The 26,755-nt window shown below is 40.2% G+C and overlaps 1 protein-coding gene across 2 annotated transcripts in view; it reads right to left on the reverse strand.

Annotated features, from left to right (window-relative positions):
• OLFM1 (olfactomedin 1) overlaps positions 1-26,755 on the reverse strand; it is an 87,059-nt gene that overhangs the window by 39,446 nt on the left and 20,858 nt on the right. Inside the window, exons 1-2 of one of the 2 annotated variants that reach the window (XM_030207656.1) lie at positions 12,295-12,926; positions 9,730-9,879 (exon numbers count right to left, since the gene is read on the reverse strand). In XM_030207656.1, the coding sequence (XP_030063516.1) occupies positions 9,730-9,879; positions 12,295-12,444 (300 nt within the window). In that variant the 5' untranslated portion in view covers positions 12,445-12,926. Of the gene's footprint in view, positions 1-9,729; positions 9,880-12,294; positions 12,927-26,755 lie in introns of those variants that run through there. The other variant, XM_030207657.1, reaches the window with a different exon arrangement.

The following is a 26,755-nucleotide window of genomic DNA, read 5'->3' on the forward strand; positions in this document are numbered from 1 at the left end:
TGTGTTGGGTTGCTCTATCAGCATTTCTTTTCAAGAATAAACTTTGGTCATCCTGGACATTTTGATTAGCTTTTTCCACTTTTTTGGTTTTGTTTTCTGAGACTGTGTGGAACTCATCAGTGCCTTTTTGTGTCCAAGTGATTAGCATTTGGCCATTAACAAAAATTAGTGTGTGAGAACTTACCGCCACCAATTTAATGGCTCACATGCTAACCCTACTGTAATCAGTTAGCACAGTAATATAGAAGCACTAACTGATTAGCACAGAAATACTCACTCTTCGCACCCTACATGCCCCCTCAACATAAAAATGTAAAAATTCTTTTGCATGTGGTTTGCCTATATATATGTCAAACTTACCGCAGGATGCCTGAGAATGTCCCATGGTAAGTCCTTTTAAGCTATTAGGCACTTGTGATTGCCTACTGAGGCTTAGTAAAAGGGCCTCAAAGTGATTTACTACACAACCATCAATGTGTGTGTGTGTGTGTGTGTGTGCACATGTATGCACACATTCAATTCTCCCTCTGTAGGTCTTTCTTTTTGAGATCGAAACCTGTGGGAGGGAAACTCAAGCATTATGTGAGAAACCATTGTTTTTACTAAGGAGTGGTGGATGCTTGGAACAGACTTCCAGCATAGGTTATAGAAGAATTAGAAAAATTAAAAGGTTAAAGAAGAGTGATCAAAATGATAAAGGGGATGAAACTCCTCTCATATGAGGAAAGTCTAAAGAGGTTAGAGCTCTTCAGCCTGGAAAAGAGACGGATGAGAGGAGATGATTGAGGTCTACACAATTCTGAGTAGTGGTAAAAGTGAATCAATTTTTTACTCTTTCTAAAAGTACAAATGCTAGGGGACACTCAATGAAGTTACATGGACATACTTATAAAACAAATAGGAGGAAATATTCTTTCACTCAAGGAATAGTTAAGCTCTGGAACTCATTGCCAGGGGATGTGGTAACAGCGGTTAGCATATCTGGGTTTAAAAAAAGTTTGGACAATTTCCCGGAGGACATGGGTAAACCACTACTTGCCCTGGGATTGATAGCATGGAATAGTAACATAGCAACATAATAAATGATGCAGATAAAGACCTGAACTGTCTATCCAATCTGCCTAACAAGCACACTCATTATCAAGTCATGATTAATCCAACCATGAATGTGATTTAAAATACTTGATCATTGTATGTCTTTGGCATTTCTAGGACATAGACCATTGAAGTATGCCCAGCCTTGTCCTTAGGTTCCAACTACTGAAGTTACCATTGAAGCCCACTCCAACCTATCCAAATCCATCTTGTCAATTGCAGGACACAGACCATAAAACTCTGCCCAACACTGTCCTCACATTCCAAATTATTGGAGTTTCTGTCAAAGCCCTCTCCAGCCCATCCTAAACAAGATTACCATATATGGGACCATACAAACCTGCCCAGCACCGGCCTTAGTTCTTCACAGTCAGTCAACATGCAAAAACACATGCAACCATTTACATTTTGCTTTTTTATATACCATTCATATTTCTAATTAGAGATCCTCTGTGTTCATCCCATGCCTTTCCATCACCATATATTTCTCCACCACCTTCCTCAGGAGGGTACTCCAGGCATCGACCATTCTCTCTGTGAAAAAGAATTTTGGGTTTCTTCCAGGTACTTGTAATCTGGATTGGCCACTATTGGAAACAGGCTACTGGGTTAGATGAACCAGTGCTCTTATAGAGTGGAGGAGTGGCCTAGTGGTTAGGGCAGTGCCCTGAGACCATGGGGAAGTGGGTTCAGATTCCCACTGCAGCTTCTTGTGACTCTGCCCAAGACACTTAACCCTCCATTATTCCAAGTACAAAATAAGTAGCTAATTATAAATCACTTTGGTTTTAGCCACAAAAAGGCAATAGATCAAATCCTATCCCCTTTCTTATGTAAAACAATTGGCAGAATTCAAGCATGTAGAACAGATATAAAGGGCTAGATTTACTATAAGCCACTGATGTGCATTCTCTTAATGCAAGTCTTATTAAAGGCATTAGCATGCACCAATAAATCTAGCCTGAAGGAGAAAAGGAGGTAGAAGACCACATACAGAGAAAAACATGTGACAGTGCAGTAAGAAAGATATAAATAAACAAACTGGGCAAACTGATACTTCTCTGTTTCCATGCAAACCAAAAGAATAGCAAACTGCTACCTGTAGCCAATAATTTTTGTCTGTTTTCTTCTAGCTATGAGAGAAATTTTATAACAGGTTGCCAAGGTTTGATCGTACTATATCAGCATTAAAGACTTTTATTCAGGATCTGTTTTATGATTTTTTTTCTACACAAGGCTTTTCTTATAGGCAATCCTTCTTATCTTTTAGACTTTTGTTCCATTTCATACATATTTTTCAGCTTGATCCCAATACTTGAATCCACCACCATCAAAATGTTGTTTAGATATGACCAAGCATATTGCTATTTCTTGTTACAGGCCCCTAGAATGGATTTCTGTTCTACAATCCTTACATGTCAAGACTAGTCGACCGCGTTTTTCAGCTGCATTGAAAATGTGTTTTTATTTTTAAAGGCATTTGGAGATGTTTATCTTTCCAGCTTATGAAGCAGAGATAGCCAATGCATTTATTAAAGAAATGGAGAATAGGATTTAATTGTATCAGTGATACAATTGCACCAAATACATTGGTGCAACTCATATATCAGTGATATATGAGTTGCACCAATTCTGAATTCATTGTACTTTTATTTTCTTTATTGATATTTTGTAACTATTTTTCTTTTTCATATTACTTAATGCTATATATATGTATCCTCTTATTAGGATGTAAGACAGTTTATCAAGTCCTCAAAAAAGCTGAATTAGATTAGTAGGGCAAGTAGGAGCCTATTTTAGGCCTATTTTATAAAGACACATGGCATTAACATGTCTTTATAAAATTACCTCACAAAAGCTGCAGAGAGGAGGGAATTCTAAAAGTAGTGCCTTAAAATTGGTAAGAAAAAAGTGCATAGCGGTATTTCATAAACCACGCCTACATTTAGACATGGTTTATAGAATAGCACTTAAACCCAGGGATCATGCCTACATTTAGGCATGGCCATTTGCACCAACAAAAATGTGATGCAATTTCCCACGCCTATATTTTGACATGGAGCCCCTTTATTCTATAATTATGCGTATAACTAAAAGTCACAACCCCGATCTGCCCCAACCCACCTATGGCCCTCCCATTTCCGCACTCTTTTTTCTGACTCACACATAAAAGTTAGGTGTGGATCCTGTGCCTAAATTTACATGTGTACATGTTAATTTAATCTAATTAGTGCCAATAATTGTTTGTTAAAAAGCCAATTATTGGTGCTAATTAGCTCATTGTTCATTTAAAATGTGTATGCAAATTGGGCACACACCCAAATTTGCATGCCCAACTTTTAGCATTTTTTGTTGATTAAGGGGTAAAATATGACTAAAATGAAACTATGGATACATACACTTGCTCGGGAGCAGGTTTCAATATTCATGGATAAAGTATATGCAAACATTTGTGACTCCATCTGTGCTCCACCAAAAACACAGCCCAAACACACCTACTCCAAAATCACTTACAACTAATTACATGTGGGGTAATTTTATAGGCAACGTTTTACATTGGGGGGTAAAAAAAATTACCCCCCAATGGAGAAGTGTTACTTGATGGTGGTGTTGCTTGAGTACTTGGGAATTTTCATGGCTGGCACTGCTCCTTATATCATGGACTGTGACCTGTAGCAAATCTAATTCCTCAGAATCTAACACTGTCTAGTTGGATTCTTTTCACAGATATAAGGTTTTGAGGGCATCAGATTTTGGATGCTTTGAGGAAAACAACCAAAAATCCAGTAGTAAACATGGCCATTTTCAAACCAGAACAATGTCCAACCTTTTGTTTCAAAAATGGTGATTTGCTAGATGTTTTTCTGCTCAGTGTGTCTATTTTTTTGGACCAATTGAGAAAAAAAAGCATCCAAAAACAAACAAGCCATTGGGATGTTTGGGGGGTCAGCTTTAGTAGACTGGCCACACAGACAATCCCAGAAGAGCAGTGGGGCACTGCAGTGGACGTCACATAAAAGGTTTCAGGTACACATCTCACTGTTTCCCTACTTATGTTGTATGGGGAGCCCTTCAAAACCCTCCACAAACCTACTATACTCAACTGTATACCACTACAATAGCCCTTATGTCTGAAGGTGTCACCTATATGTGAATACAGTAGGTTTTTGGTGAGTTTTGGAGGGCTCACACATTGCATCACAAGTGTAACAGTTAGAGTGGGATATAGGCCTAGGTCCCTTCTCTACAGCACACTGCTTCAACCACTAGGCTACTCCTGGGACCTGCTTGCTGCTCTAATAGGGATAACAATAACATCTGAAGCTGTCATAGAGGCTGGTATGCACTGTTTCTTTCACATTTTTGGGGGTGGGGGGGTTGGGTGGGAGGGGGTCAGTGACCACTGGAAGAATAAGGGGGGTCATGCAGTAATCCCTCCAGTGGTCATTTGGTCATCTAGGGCATCTTTTTGTGACTTAGTAATGATTGAAAAAGGGTCTAGACCAAAACATCTAACTTTGTTCCATTATGACAGAAAAATGTCCACGTTTTGGGAACACCCAAATCCTGCCCCCTCCCCCCCCTTGTGATTTAGACACACTTTATGTGAACTGCATAGAAAACCATCTTGAAATGGGTTATGAAAAAAGTGATTTGAACATTTTGGCAAAAAAATGTCCATCTGCCACTTTGTGCTGCTTTTTGGATGTTTTTATATTTTGAAAATGAGCTCCTTTACGTTCTATTAGTCCTACAATCATTTGATTTCAGTGATGCTTTCTAAGGACAGCAGGTACTTTTGTAAAGCTGTGTTTTAAGGAGAACACCATATGTTCTCTATAGCTGTTTGGAAATTACTCATTGGTGGGTAATTAGTCAGAGATGAAATGAGAAATGTACCTGAATTTTTGGTTTCTTTCTTTGAGCCATGAAGAATATGATTCCCTACCCTACCCTCTTTTTGGCATCTTGTTGCCATGGCTGCTGTCATATGGTGCAGTATTCCTAGGAAACAAGCCCATTCCTGGAGCCAACTGGAATGTGATTAGGTCACTGGAGACTTCTGTTTGGGCAAAAATCACATTGACTGTTTACTTCTGGATTTATGCTGCTTCTCCATGATACAGATGCAATATCCAAACATTAAGATTGCATCAGAGTTTGCTACTTACTATTTATTTGCTCTCAAGTCCGCTTTGTATCAGTTATTTTCACATCCTGACCATTTAAGATATTTTGGGTCTACTAGGTTTTAATATAAAGCTCTGTTTTGTAATTTTAAAATAATTTTGTAACTCATCTTGAGTGCTATATGCCTAGGTGAGAGATGCACTTGAGGAATAAATTACTTTTGTTAGGGGCAGTTGCCTGATGAGGACTGAACCACTATGGGCAGTTTCTACATATGATGCTTAAAATATCTGCATGGAAAACATTTCTGCCTAAGTGGATTCTATAAGTGGTGCCTACTTTTAGGCGTAGCATATAGAATACACTTAGTCAATATCCTAGCACTTAAAACTACGAGCATCCATTTACACCAATGACAATGTGGTATAAATTCCGACACAGAGGGCCATATTTTATAATAATGTGCATAAATTTTGGAACACCCAAAAAATGCCCATTACCCCCACCCATAACCACGCCTCTTTTTGCCTGCAAGCACTACAATTTAGATGCAGTGCATTACAGAGTATGCTTAGGGAGTTGTGTGCATAAATTCTAATTATTGCCAATTAGTGCTCATTATTGCTTGTTAAGTGCTGTTAACAACACTGATTCGCTTGTTAAGCCAATTAAGCTATGTGCATTATTACAGGATACACTTGGATTTCAGCACAGTACGTTAGGCACACTATTTAGAATCTGGGGGTATGTGGGCACGTCTACAACTGGGTGACTCCATTTAGGTGATCTGCACCATGTGGTAGACTATTCAATAAAAGGCACCTGGGTGCTTGTAAAGAATACTAGCACAACAGGATATGGCATGCCTAATGTTAGGCACCCACAGTTAAACCAGCCATAGAGCTGGCATTACTGTGGATGCCTAAATGCAGCAGGGAGGCACTAAACAGTATTCTGTAATTTACATATGTGAGAGCCCCGCCCCCTTGTAAATATATGCTATGTAAGTGGGTTTTTGCAGAATAACACTTAGGCATCCTGCTGTCACTTTCACAGGTATGTGTGCAGACATGCATAGGTGCTAGCATTCTAAGGGGTAGAAAGCTGCAGGCTGAATTAATCCAGGTATAAAATGCTGGGCCATGTCTGGGCTCTGGCATTGGATATCCAGGTATCTTTAGTCACCCAGAAGTTAACTGGGCATCTGCCTATATTCAAACTGGTGCCCAATTAGCTCAGTGGATTAAGTTAGGACAGCTTTATTTTGCTGTCCTAACCTTTTCCACTTAATCAGTTAACAGACTGAATATCACCATTAACTAGCTAAGTTCCAGCTCTACCTCTGGACCACCCCGGCATTAACCAGACAGTGCCTGGAAAGTCACAGGCAACGTTCAGTGGCATTAACTGCTTAAATGTTGAATATTGCCAGATGGTCAGATCAGTAGACTTTATCTGGGCAGAAGCCTCTCCTGCCTATTTAAACACTTTTGAATATCAGTTTCTAAAACTTTATTCACACAAGGGGCACTTAAAGGCAGTTGCCTAGACTGGATTATAGAATTGTCCTTGAAATGTAAACTTGACAGACGTAGGGGCCTATTTATCAAATTGCACTAATGCATGCTGTTGCACATTAATACATAGTGTTGTGAGGGCCTCCCCTGGGCAAAAGCATGGTTAGAGAAGCCATGGGGAGAGTCAAGCATGGCAGAACCCAAGCAGGATTAGGAACCAAACATGAAGTAGGAGTCAATTGCAGGACTGGAACCACAGGTAGAGTAGGAAATGCCCGGAAATCAAGTGTGAAATAGGACCCGAAAGTAAAGCAGGAAACAAAGGTGGAGGAAGTAGAAAAGAACTTTCACTGAAGCAGTGCTAGGACCTAGAATGGCACTAGGCATAGGACAGGTCCACCAAAAACTATTGAACCAGCAAGTGTGTGTTTAGCTGAACTACCTTATACAAAGGCACAGCTTTTTCTGGTCCATGGGTCTCCTTGGGGGGGGGGGGGGGGGAGACTTTTTCCTTCTGCCACTCATGGCCACAATTCCTAGGACTGTAGACACTACTGCTACTACCAATCATTTCTATAGTGCTACTAGACATACACAGTGCTGTACATATTATATGCAGGTAATTCCTCTGCCTCTAAAGGGCTCATAATCTAAGTTTTTATACCTGGGGCAGTGGAGGGCTAAGTGACTCTGTGGCTAAGCTGTGCTTCTCTGGTCACTGATCTGTGAGATTTCAGGTTCAAATTCTAATAAATCCTTATAATTACTAACAAATAGCCTCCGTTAATCTCAGTGGGGCCTAGTGATTCATAATGTGCAATATCACATCTTATTACAGTTTGACAAACACACCTTGTAGTGCATATCCTGTATATCACAATTATTATTGTAATAACTTTCCAAGAGGAAACCACTCTTAAAACCAACTTGCCCCAAAGATGATGGTTAACTAGTCAGCCCTTATTTTTCATTTTAGGCCTGAAAGGTTCTTCTTACTCCTTTGAGCTTCCAGCTTAATGAGAGATGGCCTTTAATCACAACCCAGGGAGTTTTCCCCTATTTTTTTTATCCCTTTCCCAACACACTTAGCTTCATAATTACAGCCACAATTCTCAGGGAAGGGAGGAGGGAGAGAGACAACCTTGCAGTTGTGGGCACGAGGTCTGGTCAATAGGTGTCAACATTCTGCAATGGCAGGATTCTTTAGCCCCACTCCCAAGGCACTGTGAATGTTGCCTCTACAGCAGAGATGTCCAATTTTGGCCCTCACCAGATATGCATAATATCTATTTGCATACAATGGAGGCAGTGCATGCAATAGGTCTCTTGCAAATTCATTGGGAAAATCCTGAAAACTCAACTGGATTGCTGCTCTCGAGGACCAAGGTTGGACAGCCATGCTCTATAACATATACAATCCTGACCTGCCCAAGAAGTAGAAGCCTAGCCCAAATGTAGTGGTTGGGTTTGTGGACTAGCTAGACTGAACATATTGTTTTGTTTATTTTTATTGTTATTGTTGATGTATTTCATTACTGTTGTACATTGAATAGTGTAGACTGGAAATGCAGTTTACATATATAACTGAATAGAAAAATAAATAAATAGAGCTGAAGTCATGTGTAAGGCCCAAGCTGCTATTTATATGCTAGGATGTCTAAGGATAATTCAAACTTGCCCTAATCAAAATAACTTATTTCTGCCTCTTTATATGAAATGTTATATATCCCATGCAAGCATTATAGATTTGATGGCATAGAGGAACATCCAATACCTCAGAATGGCAAACTATTAAAATCAATCTGATATCATTAGTAAAGAAAATAATATTATGCAACTTTATGCTACAAATGCTTACCAATCATTCAAATTTACAAAAATTGCCCTTAAAAAAAATCCAACACACACTCTGCAAACAAACAAAAATTAAAAAAAAAAGGTTTGTGTGCCAGTTTTTAAAGCAGTAGCTGTGAAAATAGTGCTTACATGAAGCATTAGCACTAGCAGCCAGCCAGGGGGCTATATGATATCATCAGCTCATGTTCACCCAGTGGCAGAATCTAGTTTGGAGGCAACAGGACTGCAGGATAGTAGCACCTACAATAGCAAAGGGTAATAGAAGCACAGACAGCCTCTGGCTAGGTGAATGCCCGTAGACAAGCCTTATTTTTCCAAGGATGAATAACAATGCAAAAAGGGGAAATGAAAGGGGAGGGGAAATGAATTTTGAAAGCGAGAAAGAGATGGAGTGTGGAAAGGAGGCATAATAGATGGGAAGATGGAAGAATAAATAGAAAAGTGATGTAGATTGGGAAGGGAGGGTGAGAAGGATATGGATGCTATGAGAAAGATAATGGAAGTAAAAACATGATGGAAGGTTGGGATACAGTGATGGAGAGATGAGATGGGGAGGAAAGGTAGAGAAAGAGAGATGGTATTATGGAATGATCGTGAACGTTTGGGGAATTTCATATGTGTGTATGTGCATCTGTCTGTTTGTATATCTATTTGAATAAGGTAGACAAACACACACACACACACATGTGCAAGTGCACACGTACACACACACACACACACACACACACACATACACACACTCACACGCAAAACCAGCTATTTTTGTTTGGCAGGGCAAACAGGATTGACTCCATTAGCTTCAATGGAAACACAGTGGGTTGTTGCTCCATTCCATAGGACACTTGAAGGTCTGTGGATTGCCAGTATTATAACTGTACACATAAGCAATGGACAACTCATTACACAGGTCATGTACAACTCATTATACAACTTAAAAGTGCTGAAGGCAAGTTTAAAAATTCATTAAGAAAGTCAAATGAGGATAACATCTCCTTTTAATTATATTATTCTCTGTCTTCAGGGCTGATTTGGAAATGTGTTCATAGAAATGTTCCAAATTAGTACCCTTTTGTGTTTTGTGACATTACAGCTTAGATTTCATCATATTTCAGGAGGCCGAACTAGTTACCTTTTCCAACAGCTGTCTGAGCTGTTTTGTCCTGGCATCACGAGAGCACATTGTTTGCTGGGGTGCCACCACTGTGCATATACAGCGCCCCTCACTGTCCTGGGCAGAGCTGTACACCTGCCAGCTCTCCTCTGGGTTCATTGGCAACACCTAGTGATAAATGGAAGTGAGAAAAAGTGGATTAAATTGGCAAAAAAGGATTGTTTCCTAAATAGTTTTTTTAAAGTAGCAATAATTAAGGAAGGCTTAAAGAAGTGAAAATTAGGCATGGTAGGTCAAAGTTCAGTTAAAGATTTATGAACTAATCATAAATAACGTTGTGGAAAATCAAAAAAAGAGGAGGCAAACAGCATTACAAAATCAGAGGATCACCGAAATGTAGAGAAGAATTAAATCATTGCACAGCATAAAGGATGGGCCAGTAAATGTGCAAGACTGGAAGCGGAACGGAAGGGCAGGATGGAGCTGGACATTAAGCAAAGAAATAATGATTAAGGAAGACTAATAAATTATTTATGTATTGCTTCAGTATAAGCACTAGTTGAAGGGCATGATGAAGGAAAGGGCATAAGGCTGCATGCCATTACTTAAATCAAGTTCATAACAGATCCGAGAAAGAGTTGAAACCTAATACAAAGATGATATTAAGCTAAGCCGCACTTGATAGTACATAAAAATCAGAGCTTCTGTGGTAACGATATACAATTGCCTCCTCACTCCATTAGAAGAGCAGCGATCAATGCAAGCTGGAGCCTTGTCCGAGGTGCTGAATACAAGTATTTTTTTTTTTTTAAGGTCGGGCTTTATCGGTCACTTATACCAAAATTCCAAACTGTCCTTAACAAAGTCAATATTTTGTAGTCGTTGTAGTTCTCTAAAAATGTGCAGTAGCAATTCATAGTAGGATAAGAATTTTACAACTAAATTAAAAAAAATCACAGGCTAATACTATAAACAATGAAAAGCATTTCAGCACATACACTATATGTTAAATTCATGTACGAAAGATTTTTCCTCCAGCATCCTGTATTCAAGAGCATTTCAACTGATATTCAGGTCACATCAGTGCTATGGTTATTCCTGTGCCCTACCATGCAGGCATGCTTTCAGCCTAAGAAAACGTAAACGCAGGTAAACACAGAGCATTACATTAAAAATATATTTTTCCTACTGAATCTGGAGGCAGTATGTATGTATGTATGTATGTATGTATGTATGTATGTGTGTGTGTGTGTGTGTGTGTGTGTATACATACATACATACACACACACACACACACACACACATATATATATATATATATATATATATACATACACACACACACACACATATACACACACACACACACACATATATATATATATATATATATATATATATGTGTGTGTGTGTGTGTGTGTATATACATACACACACACATACACACACAGAGAAAGATCATTAACTATTAGTCGTCCAGTCTAGTGTCTTCATCCAAACAAAGATAGTGGAGCAAATCCAGAAAACAAAACCTTTTGGAAAATCCAGGATCATGAGGACTAAATGCAACTGTCTTTATTTTTCCAAATAAAACAATAGACCTGATTTTGTATGAATTACAGTTAAACAAAGCAAATTATGATTCCTTGGGTACACTGAACATTTCTACTACAAATCCTAACCATTTAAAAACAGACATCCTCGGAAGCAGAAATTACAGCATTTGTTTTGTACCCGGCAAACTAATGGTCGCATTTTTAAACGACATTTTCAAACTTGTGCCTAACAGGTTGGTCTGTAAAAGACAGGACTGGGTCTTGCCAGGAGCAGCCGGTAGGATCTTACAGCTTTTAGAAGAGAATTAGCAGAGCACAAGCGTTGTACTTGTACTGAGCCCCTTGTCCCTCAGCAATGACCAATCTTTGTTCCATAGTGCTCTTTCCTGGTGTCGGGCCATGTTTTCACACAGCTATGCAAATGAGAGCAGTAACTCAGCTCCTAGTAGGTCCTGCGTGACAATCTATTTAATGAGAAATCAAAGATGTTTGATTGACCCACAAACACTCAGTCGAAAAGGGGGTGGGGCGGAGGGAAGCACCTTAATGATATTAACATGTCACTTCACAATTAATCCTTATGCCACTGTGGCTACAATTTTCAGGTCAACCAAGGTTTCTCATACTTTTTTTTTTTCTCTCTCTCAGACCTCTCAGTCCCCTGGACTCCGGAAATCCAGAAGTGCACTTGAATTCTCTGAAGCATATGTTGCCGTGCCCTTGATAGTCTCCCTTCCACTGTCATTAAGTTGAGAAAGAAGGATGCCATTTAAACAGGTTTTTTTTTTTTTTTGCAAAGTACCTCTGCACTAATAAGAACATTATTGAATTGTTTTTGCAAGCCTACAAAACATAAATATTTCACATTAGCTGGGTTGAGAAAAGAGAAAAATAGATTCTGCACAGTATTGGGACGAACAATGCTTCTTGCCCCAGTATTTACTGAACCTTTGATACCACCTCCAACCCCTTTTCAAGGTTTATCTCCAGGTCACAAAAAGGCTACATTTAAACAAAAGGCACTTACTCCTGTGCTTCTGTCCAAGGTACCGGTGTTGGCCGCTGTTAACTTGGTAGTATTAAGCCCCACCAGGGATGGCAGAGTCTGCGACATCCAGTTGGTGATCATGGCCATGGTACTCAGTATAACCCCAATTTTAAGTAAAGGCACCGACATCTCTGCTTGGATCCGATCCACCAACCCTTCATTCTGAGCAGGCGACACAACTTGCCCGGGGCTCCACGGTGCTTAGAAATACCAGCTGCAACTTCCCCCCATCGAGCACAGTCGATCGCTTCTTAGACATGATGTTTGCTTGTATGTATGTGTGTGTGTGTGTGTGTAAAAGGCTGGAGGCTGGCACGCTCAGTTTCTTTTTACAAGCACACCCGCCTCACCATTTAAATCTAATGACAGAAGTCCCCACTTGACAACTGCAGCAGTACCAGTAACCGCACAGAAAAAGCAGCAGCCGAGAAGCAGAGTACATTCCGTCCTCGGGTCTAAAGAGCTGTTCATGCAGCACCTGAGCCCAGCACCAGAAACAAAGGATCGTGTTTACGACAAGTGTTTCCCTTTTCTAAAGAAAAAAACCCCTCTCTTCTGGCTGGCGATAGGATCCCAGGCTGCCGATCCCTGCAGTGCCCCTTTTAGCAGCGCGTTTGACATGCCTGCTACTGACTGGGATGCGCTGTGAAATGGGTAAGGTGGAGAGAGGAGGGACCAAGCGTTGGTACGAGAAAACGCAAGCTGACGACCCATTTTCCCCAAGCCACAGAACGCCCCCCTCCCACTTTCAGGATCTCAGAGGAACAGCACTGGGAGTTTGCAGGACTTACTGTTTATTTAGATCTACCGGCCTGAGGCATTTTTACCAGCTGAAAGTGATCTGTTTACCGAAGACAATTTTAATAACAAGGGAAGAGCGCATCTGATACCTATAGGCGAATCAAATACTTTGCATAAGACCATAAGATGTACTTTGTTGTTACTTTTTTTGTAAAGGGCTCTGAGGCAAGTAATTTATTCCAGGATCCGACTATTTCCAGAGGGAGTTTTGCCTTGTCAGAAAATAAAGGCATAACAAAGTTGCGTGCATGGAGGAAGGAGCCCAGGAGTTACTCTCTCCCCCAGTAAGTTTTGCAGAACGTTTCTACAAATTATTCATATCATGGCCTAATCACAATATCAATCTCTGGAAAACCAATTCAAAATTCTTCCCCCTCCTCGTCACCAATTAACCTGGTGCTAAATCAATTCTTGAAATACATTATTACTGGCACTTATAGGGCTCCTAGACCTGCCTACGATTCTGCTGTACACAGACACATAAGAAACAGTCCCTGTTTGACAGAGCTTAAAGTCTCTTCAAGACAAGCAGGACAAACAAGGGTTTAGGGAGTTACATGTATTATGGGCATGATTAAATATCTACCATAAACCACATTCCCAGTTAAAATAGTTCAAATAAAATTATGTATTGTTTCCACTATTAAATATACTAATTCCAGATTAAAGCAGATTTTCTCTGTGGTTAATGAAATTTCTCACAGATTTTAAATTTCAGACACTCATCATCACATGTCCTTTCATTATAGTTTTCACTTGCAATCCCAAACCAACATTTAAAGATCCCCAATGGATAGTAACTAAAAGAGGTTTAGACAAATACCTAGATGAACTCTCCATAAACAACTAAGTACACTTTGGAAAGCTACCACTCAGTCCTGGGAGTAAACCCAGAGAATAAATCTATTCTTTGAGCTTTACCATGTTTTCCCTGGTAAAGGGGATTGGCCTCTGTTGGAGGCAGGATGCTGGGCTCAATGGACAGTTCTATGTTCCTAAGAAATGTAAGTTAAGTACATAAATTATAACCTTTGGGCTACAGAAGTAATCTGTACAGGCTAGATGGGAGGCATGTTATTCATTCTGCTCCTAGCACATGGGGATAAAGGGGAAACAAACTTGTAACATTGACATGAAAAACATCTTTGGTCTTAAGATACTAAACTTAATGCCTGAAGGTAAATTTGATTTAAAATGTTGACCTTAATGTTGTTATAATGTCAGTGGTTTCTATTTGGACCATTGTTACAAGACATTCCATTGGTAAGAGCATTACACTATCTATCTATCTATCTATACATACATATTTAAAAGGGTAATAGTATTCACTCTACCACTGCATAAATGCTAAGGCTGTGTTTTTTTCCCAAGAACACTGAAATAAAATTCTATAGCATCCCAGACTTCCTCCCAACTGATGGCTTCTAGTGCCATCTTCCTATGGAAATTGGTACTGCAGTTATCCATAAGAACTTAAAGACTTGTCTTACCGGATCTATTCTCTGTGCCTTCTCCCAGAGTTAGGTGGTTGCTTTCCAAGGTGTACTTGGCTAATAGTTGTTTATGGAGATTTGTTTAAACCCCTGTTTGCTTTATTAGATGCCATAACCATATCTTTTGTCAATAAATTCCACAGCAGTTCCAACTTTTTAAAAAAATCTGCTACCTGTTGTACATGACCTGTTTCATGGAATGTTCTCTAGTCCTAGTATCCATTTTAAACCACTCATGATTTTATAAACTTCCATCATATCCTCTCTCTAAGCTGAAGAATCCTAACCTGTTTAGTCTTTCTTCATAAAGAAGCCATTCTATCCCTTTTACCATTTTGGTTGTCATTCTTTATACTTCAAGTTTTGTTGTATCCCTTTTTTTGATAGGGTAACCAGAATTCCATACTATACTCCGAGTATAGATCTATACAAAGGCATTTCATAGTCTTAATTTTATTCTCCATTCCTTTCTAAGGGGCCCTTTTACAAAGCGGTGGTAAACCCAACACCAGCTTACCGCTCGCTAAAAGGGAAGTACCGCTGGGCTACCACAGCAGCCCGGCAGTAGTTCCCACCCCCAATGCATGCCATTTTTTATTTTTGTAGTGCTGGTGTGTACCCGGCAATAATTGGGCAATGCCGCATGCTGCCCAGTTAATCCTGGGGTAGCGCGGAAGACCATACTGCCACCTCAATGGGTGGTGGTAGGTGCTCCCACTCAAAATGGGCCTGCATCAAGTGCTTCACTTGCTGTACATCCATTTCTTGTTTAAAAACCTGCCTTTTACCCACTGAGCGTGTGTCAAAAACATGCGCTGATGCCAGCATAGGCCCCCTTTTGCTGCAGCTTCATAAAAGGACCCCTAAGTGTTTCCTGATAATGTATTTGCTTTGTTGAACACTACTGCATATAGGTGAAGATTTCACAATATCATCCAAAATGACTTCAAGATCCATTTCTGGCACTGTGATTCATAATTTGGAAAGCAACACTGTGTACATTTGGAGGATAATTCTATAAAAGGGTGTCTTAAGTGGTCATGACACATATATTGTACCTATGTGTCTTTTTAAAAAATTACTTCCCCAGAAGTTCCTGAACAATGTTGCACCTGTTCTTAGGCAGGAGTAACTCTGTATATGTATGTGCCAGTAAGTAACGGTTCATATGTGGTATCTTATGAAATATCTCACAGAGCCACCGACAGTATCCAAATAATATGAGAGATCTGTCATGAACAAAACATAACACTCATGAATTCAATTAGAAAATGTGTTGAATTTAATATTAATGGACCATCATAAATGGGAGATTATATTTCACTCATAACTCTCAAATATAATCATCAGTCCAGTGTCTGCTTCACTTCATAGCTTGTTTAAAAGGTGTGATGAAGTGAAGCAGAAACTGTACCAATGATTAAATTTGGGAGACTGCAATTTGTTCTGTGAGGGATGTATGAGCTCTCCTTTATAATAGTCCATAAATATTACATTCAAAACATTTTCTACAAGAGTGGTTTGATATGGACATAATTGCTAATCTAACCCCATCTTCCCCACCACTCATTGTCCATTCCCAGGGATTCTTACTCAACTGGAGGTTAATTGTATAACAGGCCACTTAGGTGGGGATGCCATGTGGGTACCTGTTTTGGGTCTATGTATAAATTTGCCTTATAAAAACTGCAGAAATCATAGCTGTAATGAAACCACATATATTTGTACACACACATTTTATAAGGAGTATGTGTAAATCATAATGCCACTTGCGCTGTGACCAAATTCTACCCCTGAATGCACCTAAACCAGAGTCAATTAAAAGCATGCACAGGATAATTTTTATAAGCATCACTTTACACCTGGATACTGGCATACACATGCACAAAGAGGTAAACCAGCTTTATGCATGAAAAATAACCTCTACAGTATTACCCCCAGATTGCATAATAAGAAGCACTACGAGATAGTTTTACTAAGCTGTGGAAAACTCTAGGCTTAACGAGGATTAATGCAGAACTTTCCCATGTTCTAGACCCTGCATGAACATAACATTTTTTAGGAAGCACTAACTGCAGCCATATTAACTCTGTGTTATCCAGATAGGACTGGATTCTATATATCATTCCTAAAAAAATCAGCACTGAAAAAAAACATACCTAGGCGTATTCTGTAAATTTAGGCTGCCCATCTGCATGACTAAATTTAGTCTCAGGCAGTTATGCCAAGCAAAACTTGGTGTAAATGCTGACACCTAAATTAGGCATGGACTGAGTGTACTCTATAACAATACGCATACATTTTAGAAATGCCCATTATCTGCGCATTCCATGCCAAAGGCCATGCCCCCTTTTCAACTATGCAACTTAGAATTTACATGCATCATATTATAGGATATGCTTAGACAGCTGTGCACATAAATTTTAATTAATGCCAATTAGTGTCAATAATTGATTATTAATTGGCAATTATTGGTGCTGATTGACTTGTTGTGCTATATAGAATCTGGAGGTTAGTGCACACTAATGATAACATACTAGCTGGATAATGTGGGACCACCCACTCTCCATCCATGATACATTCCTTACAAAAAATATTTCTTAAAAATCAGTAAAGTGTGAAAACAGGCAAAATACTGCAAAAAGCATTAACATGCTATTTTGTCACCTGTTAGCATTAAAGGCTTAATGCCCTTTAGTAAAATGACCCCTATGTTTTCTGAGCACTAGTTTAATAGACATATATTCCTGGGTAATTTTAAAAGGCACTTACCTTTAGAATCATTTTCCCTATATGCATCACTTTGCTCACATACATTTTTTAAATAGTTGTATTCTTGTATTAATATTAATTGTCTTGTAATGCTTCTTCTTAATTTGTTATGTAAGCTGCATTGAGCCTGAGCTTGCTTAGGAAAATGCGGGGTAGAAATGTCATCATAAATAAATAAATGAATATACCATAACACAGCAAATGACGACAGATAAAAACCTGCATGGTCAATCTAGTCTGCCCAACAAGACTGTCAGAGCCACACCCACCACTGTATGTAGATTATAGTTATTCATGCTTAAAGACTGGTTGGAATTTTGTCATCCTGCCAACTATATATAGGCAGTTAAATATGACAGTCTTGGGACAATATATGTTATAACCAAAATATTGCTAACAGTATTTAACTTGCTATTTAAGATGTCTTTCCCTCCCCCTTGACTTGTATCCACATTAAATTTCATTTGCCATCTAGTGTTACCCCATCCTGGAAGTATCTTTTGCAGTTCACCAGTGTCTGCTGGTGTTTTAACTCATTTAAATGTTTTTGTGTTGTCTTCAAAATTTGAGCATTTCATTGCTTGCTCACTTTTCCAGATCATTAATAAATTAAACACCATTGGTCTCAGTGCAGATCCCTGGGGCACTCCATTATTTACCCATTTCATAGGGAAAACTGATTATTTAAGTCTACTGTTTTTTTCCTAACTTCTAACCAGTTACCAATTCTTCATCATAAGGATGCCAAAAAATAACACTAAATGGGACACTGGAGGGCTTATCAAGGACAAGAGAGTTACAGCCAATTCCCTGAAGTACTGAACTTTCCCTAAGGTTTCTTGGCATTCCTACATGTTCAAAAAATATAGCTGTTCTGAAGGTCACTAGAGATACTAAAATAGCACATCTCATTTTGATGAAACATTTCTAAATGTAACTTATGAACCCCATTTGCATAAAACATTGAGATTAGAATTGAGGCATCCAGGTGGGATGTGCTCAGTTCTGGTGGGAATTGAGGAAAGGCTCCGCTAACACTGAACCTTTTCTACAACACTTGCAGGAGTACACCTGCATTTCCTGGTGCGTGCAGCAGAATTCGCCATTTTGCAACTACAGGTGTTGAAAAAATGAACAGCAAGAACCCAAAAGAAGTCACATGGAGATGTTGGCCCTTGCATGTGGAAGTGGTGATTTTGCAAATTCTCCTTGTAAGTGGTCCCACTTCCATGTTTAGCTACTCCATTTTACAAACCTACATGTATAAGTGCCACCAATTAAGTAAGTTGGCCACAATTTTAACTTGGTTCCATTTTGGCTGTGGCATAAACTACATAGGATTAAGGAGAATGCCCCACCTCCGTTAATCCCTCATGTAAAGCCCTGGACAAAACAAGCACTTAAAAAAAACTATGCATGCCTGAGCTGATGTAGAGCCCATATGTGGACATTTTCCCCATACACATGTATTCTCTTTGTATAATGGGGAATACACATGTAGATTTTACTCCACCTAAGCCACGCCCAAACCACACCCCCTTGTAATCTCTTCACGTTGTGGGTCTCCATATGTAAATAACAGCTTTCTGAAATTGGTATTTACAGATATATGACTATACCATGCAAATGTTGCTATTTACACATGAATATGTTCCTAAAATAAGGGGCTATGAGTCCCTTTTAATGAGCTGCATAAAATATTAACATGTGCTTAATGCAGAAAAATGGCCTAATGCAGAATGTGCTGCAGTGTTCTATGTCAGTTTTTATTTATTTATTTATTTATTTATTTATTTATTTATTTATTTGTTGCATTTGTATCCCACATTTTCCCACCTATTTGCAGGCTCAATGTGGCTTACATAGCACCGTGCTGGCGAAATGGATAGTGATATCATGGTAGAGATCATGTGTGACAGACACATTATGGAATCAGAAAGGAGGAAGAGTTATGTTTTGGCAGCTGCAAAAAGTAAGGGAGGTCTTTTAATAAGCTCTGGTAGCAATTTTAGCACGTGCTAACGCTAGAGACGCCCATATACCCCTATCAGGCTTATTTTCGAAAGGGATCACCAGTGATCTTCCTACACAAATTGGGAGATGGCCGGCGATCTCTCAAAATGGTATAATGGAAACCCCCTTTTTTGACACCATCACCGCTTTCCCGTCGCCGAGTCAGCGAAAGCTCTAGGGGGCACGTCGGCGGTGTAGCGAAGGCGGGACATGGGTGGGCATGGGCGTGGCTAACAGATGGCCGGCTTCAGTGCATAATGGGAAAAACAAAAGCAGCGTTAATTAGTATTTCGCCGGTTTTACTTGGCCTTTTATTTTCACGACCAAGCCTCAAAAAGGTGCCCCAACTCACCAGATGACCACTGGAGGGAATGGGGGATGACCTCCCCATACTCTCCCAGTGGTCACTAACCCCCTCCCACACTATAAAAATAAAAACCTTTTTTGCCAGCCTGTATGCCAGCCTCAAATGTCATACCCAGCTCCCTGACAGCAGTATGGTCCCTGGAACAGTTTTTGTTGGTTGCAGTGGACCTCAGGCAAGTGGACCCAGGCCCATCCCCCCACTACCTATTACACTTGTGGTGGTAAGTGTTGAGTCCTCCAACCCCCCCCAAAAACCCACTGAACCCACATATAGGTGCCCCCCTTCACCCATAAGGTCTATGGTAATGGTGTAGAGTTGTGGGGAGTGGGTTTTGGGGGGATTTGGGGGGCTCAGCACCCAAGGTAAGGGAGCTATGGACCTGGGAGCTATTTGTATATATTTTTTTAATTTTTAGAAGTGCCCCCTAGGGTGCCCGGTTGGTGTCCTGGAATGTCAGGGGGACCAGTGCACTACAAATGCTGGCTCCTCCCATGACCAAATGCCTTGGATTTAGCTGGGGTTGAGATGGCCGCTTTTAGTTTCCATTATTGCTGAAAAACAAAAGCGGCCATCTCAAACCCGGCGAACTCTGGCATTTGGCCGGTCCAAACCGTATTATCGAAAGGAAAGACGGCCTGCCATCTTTTTTGATAATACGGTTCCGGTCAGCTGTTTGTGGCGCTGCCAAAATAGATCACCGGCAATCTATTTCGCCGGCACCGTTCTATTATGCCCCTCTATGGGTATCTCTAGCGTTTAGCACATGCTAATCATTAGCATGCACTAAAAGTGCTACCGTGGCTTAGTAAAAGACCCCCCCCCCCCCCCCTTAGTGAGCAGTATTTATTTTGAAAAATATTTTGGCAGGGAGTGTATCAGGGGCAGAGAATGGGCATGGATGAACTATTCAGCTAGTGCACTGATTTTACCGGTGTGCTAACTGGTTAGTGTGTCCAGAACATGGGAGTCTTAATACCTCCCGCATAGAAGCTGGCAAATGCTCCCGCACTATTTTTTTTTTTAATGGCCATGTGCTAATGCTAGCATTAGTGCACAGTCAGATAGTCAACAAACAGAAAAATGCCTATTTTACGGCTGTACTAGAAATGGGCTTTAGGGCACAGGAAAGTCCCGTGTTAGGGCACGCTAAGCATATTTACTAGTGCTGTTTAGTAAGAGAGGCCCGCATGTCATTTGTCTACAATTTAATTACAAGTATGAAATGAGCTAATTTGTCATTGCTGGTATATATTGATATGTCTTTCAGATGAGATGTTAAATCAAGGGTCTGTTTAGTCTGTGAACATCAGAAATCACATTATACTTTATAAAACTGTTATGGATGTGCAGCGTAATTTTACATCAAATTATATTGTCAAGTTATCTGAAAAATTGCATGTACAAAGGAGTGAAACAGACAATGAAAAAATATTATTCACCATTCTGTTGTGTATCCCTCTTAAGATAAAAGCATTGTTAAATTCATGCATTCACCCCTGGATTCTATATACAGTGCTCAAAATTGCCTATGGAAATTTGAATAACAAACCAATTAGTGCTGATAATTGGGTGCTAATAATCAATTATCAGCACTAATGAGCAACAAATAGAATTTGCGTGTGCATTTTGCTAGGCACATTCTATAAAGATTTGAGCGTACATTATAGTGGATGCCTCTGAATAGGGGGGCATGGCCAAGGAGGGTCATGGGTGGAGCATGGGCGGAGCCCAATCTGTGTCTAATTTAGGCGTGGGGATTTACACCTGTTGGTGTAAATCCTCACACCTACAAGTTAGGTGTGGATCCTGGCACTAGGCGCTATTCTTTAAATGGTGGCCAACTTGGAGTTCCATTTATAGAATGCTTCTTAGCACTCATTAATTTCAGTGCTGACTTTTGGCACCATAAATAGAATTTTGTCCTGAGTGTGCACACACGGCTCATCTGTCCTGCATTGCACTCAGGGCCAATGTTACATGCTGGAGTCCAGGGCAGAAATTTGGGGAGGGTCTCCAAAAACCAATAGCCGCCTATACCCTCTTCGGCTTCAGGCTGACTTGGAGAGTGGTAGCCTAGAACAGTTGTCCTGGTCACACCCTCCTGAAGGCACTGAGCATGCATGTTCTTAAATCCTGGCAAAATATCTTTCTTTTGCTGTCAAACATACACTAGGAGAAAAACTTGCCACAAGAAATCCTCTTACATACTGAGATTCTTAAATAGAATCTCACTTTAAGAAGGTTTCAGTGTAAATGCTGAAGTTCGAGAAGTCATCTGATAGCCATGCTTTCAAAAATACTGTTACATGTAGGCAAGTGATTTGTTTAGGGTCTGCAGTTCACACTCTAAATATTACCAAGGATTTTCCAGGCAAGACATTACAGATTTTCTTTATCGTTTATTTAAGTGATAAAATCTAAGCTATAAGATAGATCATACCAATCAAACCAATATTCTTTTCGCTTTCCAATCTAAGCTAAATAGTACATAACTTAAATTAAATACAATGTTGGGAAAGAGAAGGCTCTGTAAGGAAGCTGTCTACGTGAATTTATAATACAGTGCACTCCATTTAAGTGCACTTCGGATAAGTGCATGCTTTGTTTAACTGCATGCCGTACTTCGGTCCTGTTTTTGGAGCCATCAATTTCTATGGGGACAAACTTTGGTTTAGTGCACCACTGATAAGTGCAAGATTTGCTTATATGCATGGTTTAAGACCGCTCCTCTGCAGGAAAGACTCCGCATAAAGGCACGCGCGGAATTTGGAAGCTGATTGGCGTGTGACAAAGGGGCGGTAAATTTGAAATCTTGTTGGTTAACTGCCACAGGTAGAAGCGAAAGAATGTTGTTAGAGTGTACACTGGAGTCGTCGTCACACAACTGTAAGACTTTAACGCTGGCTGAACGAATAGAAGTTCTTAAAAAATTAGAAAACAAACAAAGAGGGGCATAATTGAACAAAAACGTCTATCTCCATGGGTGTTTATCTCCGAGAACGGGTCCGTGAAAGGGCGGACCGAACCGTATTTTAAAAAAAAATAGACATCCATGTTTTATTCGACAATTTGTGAGCTGGGCGTTTTTGTTTTTCAGTGATAATGGAAAATGAAAGCGCCCAGCTCAAAAATGAATAAATCCAAATATTTGTTTGTGGGAGGGGCCAGGATTCATAGTGCACTGGTCCCCCTCACATGCCAGGACACCAACCGGGCACCCTAGGGGACACTTTTACAAAAACAAAAAAAAAGATAAAAGAGCTCCCAGGTGCATAGTACCCTCCCCTTGTGTGTTGAGCCCCCCAAATCCCCCTCAAACCCCAATGCCCACAAGTCTACACCATTACTATAGCCCTAAGGGTTGAAGGGGGGCACCTACATGTGGGTACAGTGGGTTTGGGGGGGTTGGACGACTAAGCATTAAGCAGCACAATTGTAACAGGTAGGGGGGAGATGGGCCTGGGTCCACCTGCCTGAAGTCCACTGCACCCCCTAACAACTGCTCCAGGGACCTGCATACTGCTGCCAGGGAGGTGGGTATGACATTTGAGGGTGAAAATAAAAAGTTGTGAAACATCATGTTTTGTGGTGGGATGGGGTTAGTGACCACTGGGGGAGTCAGGGGAGGTCATCCCCGATTCCCTCTGGTGGTAATCTGGTCATTTAGGGCACTTTTTGGGGCCTTATTTGTGAAAAAACAGGGTCCAGGAAAAGTGCCCTAAATTCTAGCTACAAACGCATACTTTTTTTCCATTATCGGCGAAAGGCGCCCATCTCTCCTCGGCCAATAACCATGCCCCAGTTCCACCTTCGCCACGCCTCCAACACGCCCCCATCAACTTTGTACGCTTCCGCGATGGAGTGCAGTTGAAAACGTCCAAAATCGGCTTTCCATTATACCGATTTATTCGTTTTTGTGAGATAAACGTCTATCTCCCAATTTGGGTCAAAATCTAGGCGTTTTTCTCTTTCAATTATAAGGTGGATAGTCAAGCATCGATTGCTAAAGAATATGGTGTCAATCCCAGTCAAATTTCACGCATCTTGAAGCAGAAAGACCAGCTTCTGGAAGGCTGGCAAAGCAATACAAATCCACAACGGAAATGAAAACGGGCGGGAAAAGCTGAGGAGGTAAAAGATGCTCTTCTTCGGTGGTTTTCTCAAGTCAGGAACAGACAGTTTCTTGTCAGTGGTCCACTGCTTATGGAGAAAGCTAATCAGTGAGCTGAAAGTCTTGGACTAACTGAATTCAAAGCCACTGTTGGATGGTTGGAAAGATGGAAGGAGAGGAACAACATAAAATTCAAGAATCAGCATGGTGAAAAACAAGATGCCGATGACTTTGGTGCTGAAAATTGGGTTGTTTCAGTTCTTCCTACCATCTTGAATGAGTTTGCACCTTGTGACATTTTCAATGCTGATGAAAACGGTCTCTACTGGCGAGCAATTCCTGATGGAACACTTGCATTCAAACAAGCCAAAACTACAGGAAGTAAAACGTCGAAGGTCCGACTAACGATCCTCCTTTGCTGCAATATGGATGGGAGTGAGAAGTTGGAAACACTCATCATTGGAAAGAGCAAATAGCCCCATTGCTTCAAGAATGTTAAGCAACTTCCTGTGTCATACGAGGCTTACGCAAATTCATGGATGACTGGGGAAATTTGGAAGTAGTGGCTAAAGAAGTTAGATACTAGAATGCAGGCACAAAAGCGTCAGATGTTGTTGCTTTATGATAATTGTGCTGCACACAGTGATGATGTCAGGCTGTCTAACGTCAAGGTGGTCTTCCTGCCACCAAACACTATCTCTCTGATCCAACCTATGGATCAGTGCATAATAGCCAATTTCAAACAACATTATCGGGCTCTTGTGCTACGTCGTCTGATGAGCGTTATGGATGACCAGACAGGCAAGAATAAACGTGCTGTTGAACTGGATCATAATCTATCACTATTGGATTCCCTACATATGCAAAAATAAGCCTGGAATCATGTTACACAGGCAACCACTGTGAACTGCTACAAGTGGGCAAGCTTTGTTAGGGATGTGGAGAGGGACGAAACAGATGCAGCTGTTGCAAACGCGTCAGATGAACAGGCTATTGACATCCCAGCCGGTGCTACTGAAGAGGAGTTTCATCACTACGTAGCTGTTGATTATGATCTACAAACAGCTGATGACAGCACTGATGTCAAGATATGCGCCTACATGCAGGGAACGGCTGATGATGAAACAGATGATGAAATGAGAAGCAAGGCACATGCTGACGAAATTCAACAACCTCCTGTCACTTTTGCAAGAGTACTGGAGAGTCTCAACACCATGCGGGCCTATCTGGATGCCACTGGATGTCAGTGCTATAAGAGTTTTTACCATCTGGCAGACATAGTCTATGGAACTCACAGACACAAGAGTGTACAGAGGACTATGACTGATTACTTCAAGTAAGCCTAACGTCAGTTAACGGAGACTGTATAACGTCAATTAACGGAGACTGTATACTGTACATATAATAAACAGTACTGTACATATGTTTATCAGATGTCAAGCTTCTTTGGGTCACAATGGTTAAGTGCATGCTCCGGTTAACTGCATGTATTTCTTTGGTCTCAGACCCTTGCACTTAAGTGGATTGCACTGTATTTCCTATTTAATCTTTGTTTAGGAAGGATTAAATAAGTAATGTTTTTGCACCATTTTCAATCTACTTTTCCAATAATTCAGAGCATAAAGCATCTCCCTAATTCTATAAAAGTTGCCAAAAATTGTGTGCATAAATTTGGGTGTGTGTCCAATTTGCACACACAATTTAATTGAATAATGAGCTAATTTAGTACCAGTAATTGACTTTTTAACAAGTATTATTGGCAGTAATTTGACTTAATTGGTATTTACTCATGTAAATTTAGGCACGGGATCCACACTTAAAATTTATGCACAATCTGAAAAAGGGGATGCGGAAATGGGATGGTGATGAGAATAATGAAGGCATTCCTAAAACTAACATACATTGTTATAGATTGAGGATATACACCTAATATAGGCATGTACATTTGCACCATGTTTCAGTGGTGCAAATGGCCATACCTAAAGTTAGGCACAATTCCCGGGCATAAGCGCTATTCTATAAACCGTGCCTAACTTTAAATGTGACTTATAGAACAGCACTTTTTCATGCCAATTTTTTTGGTGCCATATATAGAATGAGCTCAATATGATCTATTCATGGTATCCATCACTAGAAAGCAGAATTCTTAGCTGTACAGCTTTTGGCACACACAGACGTTGTTCAGAAGTATGTATTGTACTACTTTGCCTATAGAAAAGCATCTGTACTGAATAGGGCTCTTGCCACATGCAAAGATTTAGAAATGAGAAACATAAGTAATCAGAGAAAGTGGCACTTGCTTATGACCAAAACTCAGACCATTCATATTGATAATCAGACAGAGGATATCTAATGTAGGTTTAGGTTTAAGCAACACCGGTCTTCAACAAACTGTAATGCGACTCAAAACAATAATATTTTCATGAGTCTTTAGCATATTAATTGAGCTACAAATATATTACATAAGGGTCAGTTTGTTATAAGCAACAAGAAGCTGATTGAGCTCCCTGGACACAAGTGTTTCTTCAGTGTATAAGATTTTAACAGCACTAGACCAGCTAGAGGTCAGTGAAGCTCTGAAAGTGAAGAACAAAAACAGAATCAGGTAACATTCACCGAAGATAAGAGAAAAAGTGAAGAACTGATCTCAAGAAGTAAGTCCCAATACAGAGCTATGACACTCCTTATGACCCTGGCACTAAGATTGTAATCTCTGGGGCAGAGACACATGGAAACACAGAAAATGATGGCATATAAAGACCATATTGCCTATCCCAGTCTGCCCATACATACTGTACCATTTATTAACCCTTCCTTTCCCTTAGAGATCATATGTACTTGTCCCAAGTTTACTTAAATTCAGATTCAGTCTTTGTCTCTGTC

Source organism: Microcaecilia unicolor, chromosome 6 (genome assembly GCF_901765095.1).
Source record: "Microcaecilia unicolor chromosome 6, aMicUni1.1, whole genome shotgun sequence".
NCBI classification, from domain to species: Eukaryota; Metazoa; Chordata; class Amphibia; order Gymnophiona; family Siphonopidae; genus Microcaecilia; species Microcaecilia unicolor.